General features: G+C 35.9%; 1 protein-coding gene and 1 long non-coding RNA gene across 2 annotated transcripts; one reads left to right on the plus strand and one right to left on the minus strand.

Moving 5' to 3' along the window:
* The first annotated feature begins 9,155 nt into the window (after positions 1-9,155).
* Positions 9,156-9,755, plus strand: LOC114527039. The gene is made up of 3 exons (XR_003687388.1): positions 9,156-9,241; positions 9,484-9,573; positions 9,655-9,755. It is a non-coding gene; the product is annotated as an uncharacterized LOC114527039 (long non-coding RNA).
* Positions 9,756-11,337: 1,582 nt separating this feature from the next.
* LOC114527018 lies at positions 11,338-15,278 on the minus strand. The gene is made up of 9 exons (XM_028548588.1): positions 15,022-15,278; positions 14,535-14,627; positions 14,326-14,424; positions 13,673-13,765; positions 13,325-13,399; positions 13,119-13,238; positions 12,802-12,885; positions 12,670-12,708; positions 11,338-11,809 (listed from the first exon to the last, which is right to left on the minus strand). The coding sequence occupies exons 1-9, from the start codon at positions 15,082-15,084 to the stop codon at positions 11,708-11,710; spliced, it is 768 nt and encodes a 255-aa protein (XP_028404389.1). The 5' UTR covers positions 15,085-15,278; the 3' UTR covers positions 11,338-11,707.
* Between the last annotated feature and the right edge of the window lie 1,646 nt (positions 15,279-16,924).

Below are 16,924 nucleotides of genomic sequence, written 5' to 3' on the forward strand. Positions count from 1 at the left end.
ACAAGATTTTGCGTTGATAGCACTAGTATCGGTATCTGCAAGACGTTGGACAAACCAAGTGGCATCAGGTCCCCGATAGTGGAAGCGAATACACCCGAATTTAAAAAAGCATGTGCTTGTTGCTGAAAGTCGACGTCCTCACCCACAAATTGCTGGTATTCTTCAGTGAAAGGTCCTGTCCACTCTGCGACAAGATGGCTTCGCAAAATATCACTTATTGCGGGAACAGAGACTGCTGATGAGATCCCCAAAGTATACAAATGCTCTCTAACATGCGTCTGCAAATCACATCTACTCAATAACTGCGAAACTTGAAATGCGACTGAATTAAAAAAGCAGTTCCCATCTCCTGCAATTCTGACGACTTCTAGACCCCACTGGCTTGCGATGGAGTTAATTTCTTGCTCGATGGTTTCCACAGAGCTGTCTTGTTGTACTTGTTTCGTGGTGAGAAGATGACGTGGCACCTCTGTTGGCAAGGTACGTGCATAGATATTTTTTCGCTTTCCAACTATCTCCCTGATAGATTCGGATGATCTCCAAAATGATAGCCCTTGCTTTAAGTACTCCAATGTGTCGTACTCTTCCTTCTCAGATCTTTCCGAGTAGTCATGTTCGGCCACAATCCATTTACATTTGATATTCCTTTGCAAAATGGAAATGCCATCCAAAATTTCTTCTACTTCCTTACGCGAATAATTTCAAGTCCCTTAACCTTGCGTGCTGGTCGTTGATTGTTTTCGGATCTCTCTATCTCTTCCAGACACCTTTCTACTCCAAAATATTCTAATTTTTGTCCATATTCAGTTATCAGAATGTGTTCATTCTTTTGAGTTTTTGTCACTTGGATAGATGACATTTCTTTCTCGTTTCTTGGGCCAACCTGTACAACATTCTAAACATTTTCGTATATAACAATGGAAGCCCTATACGGTTGGTTGCAACAATTTTCTTTAAATCCCTAATGAAGCCTTTCATTTTTGTTTGTTCCACACCCAACAGGTATGTCCGACAAACAACCCTTATTTATGTGAACCTGAATGTTTTTTATTTCCTTCAACATTTCTTTAGTAAGAACACTCAATCCAGCTGCATTTTTTACAGATTCCCATTTATTGCTAAATTTTTCTAAGTTTTTCGAAATAACGTCAGGCGAAGGCGAAGGCCTAGACCTTTTTTTCCCGATGTCTCCTGGTTGACGGAAAACTAAGCCATATTCTTTAGCCATGCCAGACGAGTATTTCGAACACTTTGGTATTTTACGCACTAATCTTTGCACTGCGTGGAATATGTCTAGCTTAATGGGTACACCGGGAAAATGCTTGCTTAAAAATGATGTCCATTTGCAACAGTTATCGAGGAATATTCCTTCTAAAATGTTATTTTGTGTCAGAAATCTTTTCGAAAGTTGTTGAAACAAATTTTCAAGCTCAGCTGTTCCTTCCGTTTTAGTAAATTTCCACTGGATAACTGTGCCTTTTTCATTTAATACGCAAAATAGGCTTTGAAATAATTTTACCCACTTATTATCACTTTCGCGTAAATATCCGATATTCGAAGTTGCTTTAAATGTGTGATCGCAACTAATCCATCTTGCAGGAATTGTTGAAAAAAAATGCCGATAAAATACTTCTTCTGACTTAAATCTGGAAATGATTGCACCCCCAACTAGCGTATGTCCTACGCATGGTAGGTCCATTTGTTCGAACGTTGGGAAATTTTGACTTACTTCTTTTGTTAGGCCAATGTTTATAGCAATGTTATGATCACGGTAATAACGTTGCGCTCGTTCATAAAATGCTTTTTTGTAACATCGCTGTATAATTTCGCAGATCTGATTAGAGCTAAGACCTGCATCAAGTAGCTCTTCCAGATAATCGACAAGTCGATTTGTGAAACCTGACTTATGACTTAAAGTGAATGGTACATTATAGTTATTCACTTGTTTTACGACGTCCACATCTATGCTATTTATTTCAGTATGGCCTAGATCACATGAGTACTGCTTGTATACCAGTAATACGGGAGAGGTAAGGCCAAATATGATACGCGGATTTAGTCTTTGCAGTCGCCCATTTTTCCAAACTCCTGTGTTAACTAGGTGACCCTTTCGATTATTTTCACACATTTTATCGTCTGTTTCACACTTAGGACAAAGTATTGTATTTCCTTCAAGTAAAGCATTAAATTGGCACAGAGGGTCAAAAAGAATGTACGGAAGGACACAATACGACTTTGGATCATTTACCCACGTTTCATCCAAACTTGGAAATATATCGTACCTGATATCAGGGGGTTCCATAGTATGCTCCGTATGGTATTTAAGATCAGCAGCTTTGGTTGCAGACTCGATGCATTTTTTGACATATCCATTGATATCGTACCCCACAGTTAACGTAGGCTTCGCTATTGACAATAGAACGATAATAAGTGAACAAAAATAGAACGCTTTCATCCTGATCGTTGTTTTTCATTATACATGAATAACCATTTTTATCGTTTTTATATCATCTATTTATGCTGCATATACGGAAATGGGAATAATCTGGTTAAATTAAAGATTCCATTGGCGTCGACACACAAATTGCTGCTGGCCATTGACCACCTTTTTTTTATTGCATTTGCTCCATTACCTGTCGGTCTTTTAGATAGGGCACCAAGTTCTCATACCAGAGTTGTAATTATCGTCGGCAAGGCGTGTCTCCTTGGGGGTACACCTTGCCATAACTGAGTCTATTTATAAAATCACATTATATAAATTTCGTATTTCTTCGTAAATATTTTGTATTAGTTAATGTGATTTATTTACGTATAGAAATATTGCAAGCCATGGATTTTGCATAGCCCTCACCGCAGCTCAGTTTTCTGAGCATCAATACTGACACATTAAATCTCACACAATTTTAGGATAATTTTGGCTGGAAGTAATGGTTTCCAGCCGGTTTATTTCCGTCAAACAAGATGATATTTATATGAATACATTCCAACAAAATTCCAAATATTCATGCTCAGAAAAGGGTGGAGGTGAATTACCGCCAGCACCTGTACAAGTACGCCTGAAGTAAAATAGTTAATTGAGATATTCTATAATTGTCAATTGAGGTCCTCTATGTATCAGCTATTGCAAATCATGCAATTTGCATAATTGCTAGAGGAGGTGGGTTGAACTTTAAACGAGCTCTATTTTCTGCGATGTCACGCTTACACTGACCGATTGTGTTTTGGGTATTCGGTCTTGTTAGTTTTCAAATTGCTGCTGGCCATTGACCACCTTTTTTTATATTGCATTCGCTCCATTACCTGTCGGTCTTTTAGATAGGGCACCAAGTTCTCATACCAGAGTTGTAATTATCGTCGGCAAGGCGTGTCTCCTTGGGGTACACCTTGCCATTGAGTCTATTTATAAAATCACATTATATAAATTTCGTATTTTCTTCGTAAATATTTTGTATTAGTTAATGTGATTTATTTACGTATAGAAATATCGCAAGCCATGGATTTTGCATAGCCCTCACCGCAGCTCAGTTTTCTGAGCATCAATACTGACACATTAAATCTCACACAATTTTAGGATAATTTTGGCTGGAAGTAATGGTTTCCTAGCCGGTTTATTTCCGTCAAACAAGTGATATTTATATGAATACATTCCAACAAAATTCCAAATATTCATGCTCAGAAAAGGGTGGAGGTGAATTACCGCCAGCACCTGTACAAGTACGCCTGAAGTAAAATAGTTAATTGAGATATTCTATAATTGTCAATTGAGGTCCTCTATGTATCAGCTATTGCAATCATGCAATTTGCATAATTGCTAGTGGAGAGGTGGGTTGAACTTTAAACGAGCTCTATTTTCTGCGATGTCACGCTTACACTGACCGATTGTGTTTTGGGTATTCGGTCTTGTTAGTTTTCAAATTGCTGCTGGCCATTGAGCACCTTTTTTTATATTGCATTCGCTCCATTACCTGTCGGTCTTTTAGATAGGGCACCAAGTTCTCATACCAGAGTTGTAATTATCGTCGGCAAGGCGTGTCTCCTTGGGGGTACACCTTGCCATAATTGAGTCTATTTATAAAATCACATTATATAAATTTCGTATTTTCTTCGTAAATATTTTGTATTAGTTAATGTGATTTATTTACGTATAGAAATATCGCAAGCCATGGATTTTGCATAGCCCTCACCGCAGCTCAGTTTTCTGAGCATCAATACTGACACATTAAATCTCACACAATTTTAGGATAATTTTGGCTGGAAGTAATGGTTTCCTAGCCGGTTTATTTCCGTCAAACAAGATGATATTTATATGAATACATTCCAACATATCCAAATATTCATGCTCAGAAAAGGGTGGAGGTGAATTACCGCCAGCACCTGTACAAGTACGCCTGAAGTAAAATAGTTAATTGAGATATTCTATAATTGTCAATTGAGGTCCTCTATGTATCAGCTATTGCAAATCATGCAATTTGCATAATTGCTAGTGGAGGAGGTGGGTTGAACTTTAAACGAGCTCTATTTTCTGCGATGTCACGCTTACACTGACCGATTGTGTTTTGGGTATTCGGTCTTGTTAGTTTTCAAATTGCTGCTGGCCATTAACCACCTTTTTTATATTGCATTCGCTCCATTACCTGTCGGTCTTTTAGATAGGGCACCAAGTTCTCATACCAGAGTTGTAATTATCGTCGGCAAGGCGTGTCTCCTTGGGGGTACACCTTGCCATAACTGAGTCTATTTTAAAATCACATTATATAAATTTCGTATTTTCTTCGTAAATATTTTGTTTTATATCATAGTAAGCGCACACGTATTTCGTGGTTTTAATGCAAGTGCACAATTAAGTACAAACGGTGCGATGGAGTTTGACAAATGAAGGTTTTCGAAAGAAACACAGCATTGCAAGTTATTAGATTCGATAAAATACTACACTAATCATAAAATATGTAGTAATCGTTATATCATTATGTAGGAGAACGGTGATCAGGAAAATTTCCACAGACGATATTCGAATGCAACTAGACTAAATTTGCATGATGCGCGCATTCAAGCTCCCCAGAAATATAACACGATTTTTGAATTGGCGTTCATGATTTTACAAAATTAATCCGCCATAATCTAAAAGATCTATAAGAGGATTAGTCGAGGACGTGCGAACACACACCTTTTAATAATTGCTAATTGAATAATACAGTTTCGAAATAATGCAGACAAAATTTGACAGCTCTCACTGTTATAAAACCCGCGCCATTTGCAGTATCCTTCAATTGTACACTTCGAAAGGTAAGGATATGTCAGGCAACTTTTCTACATTAATGTCCAGTAAAATGTGTAGTTTTCGCAGCTTCTAAACCTTATTCAACATTCTTCTGTTTTATATTGGTTGACTTGTATGTTTGTAAAAGCTACGCTCCTTTTCTAATCGCTTGTAAAGAGGTAAGGTTCTAAAGTTAGTACCTATAAATAGCAGCTCGAACAACATAAATTTTAGGCTAGCTATATAATGTATATGCACCATTTTAAATTTGCGGTCGGGCCCTAAAAAAAATTCCGGACATACAATAAATTTGGAAAAGAGACTTTGTTATATGTTATTGTAGTTTCCGCACCATTAAAAGACTGAACATCGGCGAGAATTATGACCGAGCTTTTAGAATAGTGATTAAAAGTTTAACTCCGTATAACCAAAGGACACAAAATTGTTGTAAAACGTTCGTCAACTACTAGATTTGACTTCTGGGAGTCGGTCACTGTGATTACTATATAATAGCGAATTTTTATTGTAGATTTTTATGATGTCTTCGAGAAGAACGATATTTCCAATTACCACGCCCGCTGTGAATGAATGCCAGCTCGCGAACGCCATCAAGATGGCTCGGGCGATTAAATTCCCACTGGAAGTTTTCCCGGAGCCAATAACTGAATGGCTGATGGCATTGGCATTTTCCGTGAACACACGGCCAGAATTCATATTGATTGCGGCTATTTCGGTTGTGTCCACTTTGATGGGTCCGAAAACTAAATTAAAGATTCGGAACCGTTATCGGGAGCCGTGCAATCTGTTTACCGTGTGTTTGAGTGAACCTGGGCCGGAAAATCGCAAGCGTTTGAGATTGCTGTGGAGAGTCCAATCCGCGCGTTGAAGGAGCCAGCTCATTCGATGGTCATCCATGACTTCACGCGGAAAGGACTCTTCCAGCACCTCGTTTCTCACGATGGTAGAGCTCTATTGGCTCATTCTGAAATGAGTTCGTTTTACGAATTCATTTTGAAGAAGCAACAAGAGGGCTCAGGTGAGAGACAGTTATTTTGCAGGCTTTACGATGGCATTGCTGAATGGGCACTAACAAGTGCGTGCACGAATAACAGCAGTTCCGCTGGTAAAGTCGAGCGCGGCGTGAGGTCCTTCTAGAAAGCACTTTGGCCCTTGGTGGGTTCACTCAGCCCGAACCATTTCTGCAGCTGTTTAAACCCCTAGCCAAAACCAAGGATGGGTTTCTTGATAGAATTTTGATATGTTCAATAAAACCTCGCTTGTTACTCGAAGAAGAAGTGGAACAATGGTGTGAAAAACTGGAAGAATACACTACACAAGAGTTCTCCGGTGAGTCGCCTATGTATGTATGCATTTATGCCGTGTGTATGTATGTTTTTATGCATATAGGTATGTTGTATGTATGTAAACCAGTTTACTCGAAATAACCAACAATTTTTTTTTTCAGGCGTATATAAGACAATATTCGACAAGCATGAGAACGGTGTCGAGTATTGTTACTCACCTGAGGCAAAAGAGAAGTATACTGAGTACGCCAATAATCTCTCCAAGAATATGAATGCCCAGTGGGATGAAGAAAGCATTTGTACGGAGAACTTTTCCAAGGACAAAAAAAATTTTATAAGGTATAATAACTATTATGCAGGCAATGCGGTATTGAACACTCGAATACGATATTTAAAATACCATTCTATTACCGGAACACCTTAAAATTGCGGAACCAATTTAGATGAAACAGCGCTCGTGGGACATCTTCAGTTGATGAAATAAAGCTAAAAGCATCATTATTATTAGAAAAAAGCCAATCAGGGCGTAACCTGTATGGATATATTAATTTCAAGCCTCATCATTATTAACATTAACCATCCAATTTAAGCCCAATTTTGAAACGTATATTTTCTAGGATATCATGCGTTCTCCACGTCCTCTTGTCTGTCCTCAGTCATTTTATTGACAATGAGAAAGACGGCGAAGAATGTGATATTGAAAAGGAGATTCCGCGAAACATATTAAGTATTGCAGAGGCAGTCATGGAATATTTTGGAGATCAGCGAAAGGCCTTTATGACGGTATGTATATATATTATATATATATATATATATATATATATATATATATATATATATATATATATATATATATTTTTTTTTTTTTTTCTATCTTCTAGTTGATAAAACCTGTTTCCAAGGAAAACTCCCGTTCATCATCAACAATTCCGGATGATACAGGATCATCGTCTTCCAGCGAAATCATAAATGCATTCGGGCAGTGGTTTGTGGGCAGGTGTAAAGACTATTCCGAAGAATGTGTAAGTATCCGTTCGATGCATGTTTCTGATACATGAATTTTCGAAGAATGAACTTAGATTGTGATCCGGTATCTGCCCAATAGTCGGTTACTGAGGAAAAATAAAACTCTTTTATGATAAATTGATAATTTCATGCAGTCATTTTCAAAACAGTACTTCATTTAAACATCAATAGTTCAAAATTGCACGAATTAATACAAATATTTCAGTAATGAAAATTAACTTTTGTTAAAAAATGTTAACCTTAGTAAATTCAGCAAAAGATTGATGAGCTTCTTTCTTATCTTTAGATCAGTAAATTTGCCAGAGAAAAGAAAAAGGCGGGTGATAAGGAGCCTAGCAGTATCGCTATACGGATAGAAAGCATTCCGGACGATGGTGGTCAGCCAATCATAGTAGACAAAAGCGAACTAAAAAAAGCAGTCGTGAAAGAAGGAGGGCAGGATCGAGACACATCTTATTTCTTAAATCAGGACGGAAAAAAACAAAAGGCTGGTTGTTTGTCAATTCCATTGGCATCGTTCACAGTACCCCTGAAGCACCAGGTGTTACAAGGTTGGTTTACGACGGGTTGTATAAGTTAAAAAAATATATAACACATATATATTATATGTTCAAATTGATTTCTAATTCAAGTTGGTATTTTAAAGTACGTTTAAAAACACAAGAAACTCAGTGTTTCATGCACTCAAGATATCCCAATATCTATTGTTTTCACAATGTATTCGCATGCTCGTTGCCATTCGTGTGGAAACAAACAAATTAGAACATTCTAAATGATTTGTTACAGTTCTCAAAGGTCTGAAGCTTGACACATTGCCACAAGAAATTGGTTCCGGTGACAAGAAAGCGGAGGAATGTAAGCAACATAAATCCCATACTGCAATTATTCCCTGTACAAAATCTATTTTGAAAAATTTTTAAATTGCTGCAAAATATGAAAGGGAACAATGACCTTAAATCGTTGTCATGTTATTTATTAAAGGTTTGTCTGATGAAGATGAAATGAAGGAACTGCAACTGACATGAGTGAGCATGACACAGGTAACCGATCAAAATCTAGTATTTGTATCATAAAACCGTATAATAAAACATAGTTCTATATATACTAAATGCATGAATGTTTTTACGCTTTGTTGAGTGCCATTTTCTGACGTGTGTGTTGGGGGTGTATTTCATTTTGAAAGAGATATTTTTCGTATTTTATTTAAAAGTTTTCCTGCTTCGATTATTTACTGTAGTGGGCAGACAAACTCAAATGTTTATTGGATCCATTGAAGACGAAATAAAGAAACAGAAACGACGATAGATATGAGTGAGCATGACACAGGTAACCGATCAAAAATCTAGTATTGTATCATAAAACTGTATAATAAACAATAGTTCTATATATACTAAATGCATGAATGTTTTCACGCTTTGTTGAGTGCATTTCCTGACGTGTGTGTTGGGGGTGTATTTCATTTTGATATACGTGTCTGTCGTGTCATCAATGCAATGTCGGATGCTTCAAGAGATATTATTCGTATTTTATTTTAAAGTTTTCCTGCTTCGATTATTTACTGTAGTGGGCAGACAAACTCAAATGTCAATTGGATCCATTGAAGACGAAAATAAAGAAACAGAAACGACGATAGATATGAGTGAGCATGACACAGGTAACCGATTGGAAATCTAGTATTTGTATCATAAAACCGTATAATAAAACTATAGTTCTATATATACTAAATGCATGAATGTTTTCACGCTTTGTTGAGTGCCATTTTCTGACGTGTGTGTTGGGGATGTATTTCATTTTGAAAATACGTGTCTGTCATGTCATCAATGCAATGTCGGATGCTTCAAAAGATATCATTCGTATTTTATTTAAAAGTTTTCCTGCTTCGATTATTTACTGTAGTGTGCAGACAAACACAAATGTCAACTGGATCCAATGAAGACGAAAATGAAGAAACAGAAACGACGATAGATATGAGTGAAAATGACAGGGGTAACCGATCGGAAATCTAATATTTATATACCAATCGTTATAAATCTTCTTTTTCTAAACTAAAAATATCATATATTTTAGGTAAATCGGACCGATCAAAACGAGAGATGAAAAAATTAACAGACGCCTTGTCGAAGAATGACAGGCCAAGCAAACGCAAAAGACGAAAAAATGCCAAATGACATTTTACTTTTTTTTATTATAACTCATTGTTAAGATTGTTAATTAATTGTTACGGCTGTATTATTAGAATTTAAACGACGAACGTCCGGTTGAGGAGACACTAAATACCCTATGTAATTACCTGCTTGATAATAAGATATTTTTTGATTGGTTGACTGCATGTAATTGATGTAATACGGGTTTATGATTCGTTCTTTTTGTCTTCTATTGTTATAGACCAATCAATCACAGAGGCAATGCACGATACAAGATGCCAGTCATGTGCTGATCATGTGTTACAATTCCGCCGTCAGATTTAACTTATTCAGGCCTTAGCATGCATATATATCTAATGTAATCCATAATTTAGCTGACAGGAAAAGGACGACAGACGGACATAGAAATGGTCAGAGGCCAAACCCGGAAACAGGAAACAATGGTAATTGATCAAGTCACATTAGAACCAAGAATAAGGCTTTCTCTACTTCCTTCTTGTATTCCAAACGACACATTCCCTCGGCCGCGGTAACGTGAATTGCCTTTAAGGTCCCTAATATTAACAAAAGTGATTCCAATACTATACAGGGTACTTTTTTGGGTTAACGTTATACTCATCCTAAAGGCCCATTTACACTACGAGATTCGCCGTATAGGATTCGTACCCTGCCTGCCCCTGGCGTATGTGAACGTGTGACTGACATGACTAGGTCTAGGGTGTATCAAAAACGGAATTATTAAGGTTGCAGTTTTTTATACACCGTAAATGTGCATTTGATAAACAAAAATGGACGATTCCGATGAAATTTCCTATACCATGTACGTGTAGTTTGGAGCAGTTTGGACGTTGAATTGTTTCATTAACTGCCTACGATACTAAATAATCCAAACCGGAAAACAATAGTCACTAAAAAGTATGGACATGCAGAGTCCGTGAGCTAGGGGTTAACAATTTTTTGTATAGGCCCACCAGAGAAAACATTGTTGCGGAAACAATTGTGACTCGTGACAAATACAAATGTGTCATGGCCCATGCACTTGTGCTAAAAGAAACAATAGTCAATAGTAAATTAACAGCGAGGTCTATTCATATAATGACAAAATTATATCCATTCTAATGAGAAATATAAATAATTAATTTACATTAAAAATTACCATTCTGTACATATTGACATGCACAACGAACAGCGCGCGAAAGTCGATTGTTTTAAGAAGTTGTTTTTTCGTCGTCTACTTTCCAGCTTTCATTTGAAAACATCAATTGTCAAGTTTGACTTGTGTTGTGAAAAAACTTATATTTTAAAAACTATACTCAGATTAAAAAGGAAAAGTAGATCACTAGACAGTACGTTTGAAATTTATTCAGGAATACATATCAGTATGTCACTGTTATATACACATTAGTTAATTCGCAAACATGGATAAATGGTAGAAATAGGCGATGGAAAATATTCAGCTCTAACTGAATGAAGTATAGCGAATGATAATCCAGTAAGTTGAAGGCACAAAAATTAGGCCTATATATTGACAATAAAAAATCAAGTGACAAATAAATTCGTTATTTTAAAAACTGTATAAATTAATAAAAATATTGAGCTAGGAAACTTCACTCGACAATGAGCGAAGAATAGGAGTAATCTTCAATAGAAGCGTAAAATGTCACGTTATCAGGTAAAGTGGGAAAAAATTTTAAAAAGCTATACGTTTACTTGCCAGAACGTACAGGCAGTGAACACAATCAAAGGTAATCTAGGACAGTATTTTAAACGAAAATTTCAATACCTTGCGTTGAAAGGCATCTGCGAAAAATGCTTTAAAAAGAAATAAAGGTTCAAAAATACATCTAACGACACCAACGAACATGAATGCAACAGAGCATACATAATTAATTTCTTTTGATTGTCCATGATGCGAGAAAAGGTCTAACTGATACGTGTTCACACCCGCGCACAGGCACACAAGTCATTCCATATTTCTAATGCGGATCGTGCACTTTTTTGCTATTGACCTGCTGAACATGAAGTGCAAAAATAGGTTGACCTTGGAGCTCAGCGTGCCCAGGATTCGCAATAGCTGGCTGCAAAATAGAAAGAACAGTTTCTATATATTTGAAGTATTGAAATTACTCTAAAGGAACCAAAAAAGGACACGATATTGTTGGAATGAGATCGCATCAAGTTATTAGCTAAATATCGAATCTATACACCTTTTAAATTATTCAGGGCGAATAACTGTTGAATTCAAGAGCAGAATTTACTATCAAACGCGCCGCGCGCCGAATTTTTATCGTTGTTTGCTAGCAGTCAACGTGACGTTCATCCCTACTAAACGTTACGTTCACCCACACTCAACGTTACGTTGGGCTATTGTCAACGCAACGATTCACGAGTGATTATCAACGTAAGATGCTGTATATTCTTACATTTATATAAGATTCACTGCACACTTTCGCCAGTAAAGTGTTTACTAAATAAAATTAGCCAACAATAAAATGCGTATGTTTTGATTAGCCAGTTCCAATGAGTTGACGGTTGAAATATTTTTAAAACTGCCACTCAAATCATCGCTGCATATTCAATCAGAACATAAAGTTGATTAGGGCAGAACGTAACATTGAGTAGGGATGAACGTCACGTTGGCTGCTAGCAAACAACGATAAAAATTCGGCGCGCGGCGCGTTTGATTGCAAATAGCAGTAAGCAGAATTGAATAAAAAATACACGAGATTGCAACCTTTTTCAAATTCCCAAGGATTGAAATCTTTTGGGCTTTGGGAAAACGTACTTAGTTCAGTCCTGGGAAAGTTGCGTTCTTCTCTACAGGAACGCTGTACATTTGGATAAATCGTCCACATGCGTTTAAAATTTATGTTATCTTTTTCAAGCGAGTCATATACGTGGACATGCAGTTATCTGGATGGTGTATGTAGCTACCTACCGGATTATCTTCTCCGGCTAGTTCTTGGACCCCGAAGATCTATTTTAAAGAAAACTAGGTTAACGACTTTAGGCCAAAGGAATTGCTCGCTTGCAGTTAGGGATTTTATATACAAAGCAATGACAAACTCACATCATTTTGCCTTAGTTGCCTGTTGGCGTTGCGTGGCTGATGTTGTAGCTCACGTCGTTGTATTTGGTTTTCTACATCATTAATCTATTAACCGCAAAAATAAGTTAAAAATTACGTTGTCGCGTTGGATAGCTACATATTCACGGAAACTGTCCTGGACCCTTTACAGACATTAAAGATTGATTTTTGAATGTCTATATAAAAAGAGTTCAAAAAATTTCCAGATAAAGCTCTATAAGACTCAAGACTTAAAGTTTCTGCACGTTTTCATGCCATCTAGGCAGGATGAAATTCGTATCGTAACTCAATTGTCTTACTATTTCATTAAATAATTCGTTAACAGCTATTTGTTGTTGACCAACCACCATATCCAGCACAGTATTCGCTGCATCACGTTCAGCGTTAGTTCGTCTCACAGTTGCTGTCAGTTCCACAACCTAAACACGAAATTAAGCAGTTTCACATTAAGTACACTAAGTGAGTTAAATACTGAAAAAGTGTGACAATTTAATAGTTTTCATACCTTCCTCCCCAAATTTTCTATTTCCTCCTTTTGCTCCTCTATTACTCCACGGGAGTCTGCAATAGCACGCGTATCCTAACGAAATATTAGCAGATAATTGAAACCAAACTAAATGTACTAACTCTTTGAGGGTTTTACACGAGTCTTAAATGATCGTCTATTTTAGTCTTCTTTTTTAAAAATTATTATTTATGTATATCTACATTGTCTGTAATTTGCCTGACCAAGCTTTTATATGAAGACTAGGTTGGATTTGGAAAACAAAAATCAAATGGAGTGACAATACAACTGGAATCTTAACTATATATAGTAATAACTATTGCTGAGTTTTATTTCTTTATTTCTTACTGCTGCCTGCTGTTCATCTAAGGCCCTCTTCTCTTCAGTTAGGCAGTTTATCCTTTCATTCATTTCTCTTTTTTCTAGCTCTGACAACCTTAGCTATGAGATGCAATAAAAACACACAAATGTTAGATGACTTTTGACAGCTAATTTTCTTGTATACTGTCCTGTATCATTGCACCAATAGTTTAGTAGATAAAAAAACACCATTATTTTCAGTATTTTACTTTATAAGTAAACAATATTTGTCATCATTGAGACGATGTATACAAATATCTCATATCATCTAATTGCTGCAGTTATGTATTTTACTGTTTTAAACAACAAAAATTTAGTGGATATGTGAATATGTAATATTAATAATTTTTAAATTTAAAAACAAATTTCTGCATGCTGTACATGGTCTGTTTACACAAACATAATAACCAGATCATTGATTTTCAACTATAAAACCATATTGATTCAATAAATTCTCACAACTGTTTAAAATTTGATTTTTTTAAACATGGTTTAACAGTAGTTACTAATAAACAGCTTCCAATAAACACCAGAAAATGGTGAGAGCTTGCATTTTTAATGTGGCATTTAATGATACTTTTGCTTGTCAATGCAGTGCTTATTAGAGGGAGGCATTTATTAAATTAATTATGGGTACCTACCTTTTCCTTGAGATCAGGAATGACTTTATTTACTAGATGATTTGTTTCATTCATCCATTTGTTGTTCATACTTAACTCTTGCAGCTTTACATCTCTGGACTTAAAATATAAAATACAATTGAAAAGCAACATTGCAATAAACTGTTACAGAAAATTTTGACACTGCTAGCTGATATCAACTGGATGCTTTAAACACTGTACATACTTACCTCTCGTAGCTGCTGTTCCAACAAATCTATTTTCTTCTCCATTGCTATCTTTGTTTCTCTTAGAGACTGCAATTTCTGATGCAAAATCTCCAACTATTAATTGAAACAAACAATATATATATAGTACTATAAAACATTTGTCTTGCATGATGTGTTAATAGTAATTGTAATGCTACAGCAACATAACACTATACAGTTGGACACAATGGCAGGGTATAAATACATCACTGGTCTGGGTATGAATATAAGGTTGTCATGTAATTCCTTTTTCTGGCAGAGTGATACATGCATTGTTTATACACTGATAATTTGAACAACATTGCAACATAACATTTATGGGAGTTGTGGGGCCTGATACAGTAATAATCAACTAAAATTAAGTTATCATGTACGTAGTCTAGCTACTACATGAATAACATGACGTCTTGTATTCTGATAGTATACACCTGATCAATATTGAATCAGTTATATTCAGTTATATAGTTACCTCTCTTTCATTGGATTCATTCTTAGCATTCAAAGTGGCATTTTGGGATGCTATTATCGCCATTGTTCGCTCCAACTAAAACATGAAATGTGCATTTATATTATTACTAACATCATTCTACTCAATTATGTTGAAATATAATTTGCATCAAGTAGCCATCAATTATTGTTATGTTATTTGACTTATTTCATCTTTGGTGTAGATTAATCCATAAGATCCACCCAAATGACCCAATACTTAAAATTTAATACAAGATATTTGCATGTCGTACTTTCGAATAATCGAATTTAATCAATTTTCGCTAATTAAACAGGTGGTGTATCATAATCAGGGGGAATATCAGCTCTGCTGTTTCCCCCCCTAAATCCTGAATTTCGATACATGTAAAATATTAGATTTTTCGTAATTTTGTAGATATTTTTGTCGGAAAAACTTGCTTAAAACTAGTTTCAAAAAGCAGCACAGATATCGGTAATGACGAGGGGAAAATTACCTATCCAGGATCCTTTTTTGTGCCAAACACCGCCACCGTACCGGTGTTTTCAATATCAGTCACTGATCTACATTACAATCGAAGTGAAATTGTGTTTGTGGTTTTCAAGTTACCCCTCGAATAGCTGTTCAAGTTCTCATCGAATAGCTGTATTGCCTGTATACGGTAAAAGAACACTCAAATTTTACGATGATCCGTTTACGATTTTACTCCAGAAAATGATCTACTCGAGAGCGTTTGCCAGTCGTTCTCTCGCACTTATGAAAGTGAAACTGCGTCGTTAAAATTACTTTAAAATTTTCGAATGAAAACTGGGAGGATTAATTCGCAGATGTAACAAATAGTAGCAAATAATGAACCAAAAATTATCAGTCGAAGATATAAACATATACTGTAAATGTATATGCTGATATAAGACAGAGAACTCTTTTAATATCAAATTTCGAAGAATCAAACATGAACTGAATCAGTTACTGTAAAAACTTTGAAACGTATTAAATACGCTAGAGTACAGTGTTCACGCCTCTCACAAAACTACCTTCAGACGAATATGAACTATATTTGTGTACAATTCTCATACTCTAAAGCCGCCCCCCTCTTGCGGCTATTCCGGTTCAATGGCGTTAACTCAAGATATACAAGAGTTTACTCTTACCGGAGTTCCAATTCCCGATGAGACACCATCCATAATGACCTAGATCTGTCAAGGTACACCAGGGTTTTCACAGATCTGGTATGAGTTACGCGTATAAAAAATTCGAAGATCAATTTTTATTAATTCTAAAGTAAAAACTTTATAGTAACTTGGTGCCAGCCCAGTCACTATGATGCCACAGCCTCGGTTTCACATTTTTAAATTCCCATAAATTTCCTGGAAACGAATGGACGATTCCTGTGAAATTTCCTATACTATTATTGTTATTACTACGTATTAAAGGTTTATTAAATATATAGAATTGCACCGAAGAGAAATACTTTATGTTTACAAGTATTGTAACTCTATTAAAGACAAACATATAATAACAGGATAAATTAAATACGCTATTTGTCTCCTACATACATGCGTTAAATATTACAACAAGTTGTAACGATTGTAAATAAGTATATATATGCATGTTATTTACCAGATTGGAGGTCCGTATAGGGAAATATTTCCCAAGGTCTCAAAATTCATATTTTAGCGTTGGCTCTGTGCTTTTAAATCTCGCCCGGTCCGTACGGCCTCATACGGACCGCTCGCGTAGCCAATCAGATTGCAGGAAACGCTGAAATATGAATTCGGACCGCAAGAAAAAATTAAATATAGATATTGTTAAAATATTGACTATTTAGATATATGTTATTTGTCCTACATACGTCAAAAATATATTATAATTGACTGCATATATTGTTATATCGAGTTAACGCTCA

The sequence above is a fragment of the Dendronephthya gigantea genome, unplaced genomic scaffold (assembly GCF_004324835.1).
Source record: "Dendronephthya gigantea isolate DGI-Jeju-01 unplaced genomic scaffold, DenGig_1.0 000042F, whole genome shotgun sequence".
Taxonomy (NCBI): Eukaryota; Metazoa; Cnidaria; class Anthozoa; order Malacalcyonacea; family Nephtheidae; genus Dendronephthya; species Dendronephthya gigantea.

What these genes read in the sequence shown, in the direction of transcription:
- LOC114527018 (XM_028548588.1), bottom strand. Translation starts at nt 15,084, where the DNA reads ATGGCGATAATAGCATCCCAAAATGCCACTTTGAATGCTAAGAATGAA. An exon ending in TTCCTGATCTCAAGGAAAAG is followed by an intron (nt 13,766 to 14,325) that starts GTAGGTACCCAT and finishes TGCATCTCATAG; the next exon opens with CTAAGGTTGTCAGAGCTAGA. An exon ending in GGCAACTAAGGCAAAATGAT is followed by an intron (nt 12,709 to 12,801) that starts GTGAGTTTGTCA and finishes TCTTTAAAATAG; the next exon opens with ATCTTCGGGGTCCAAGAACT.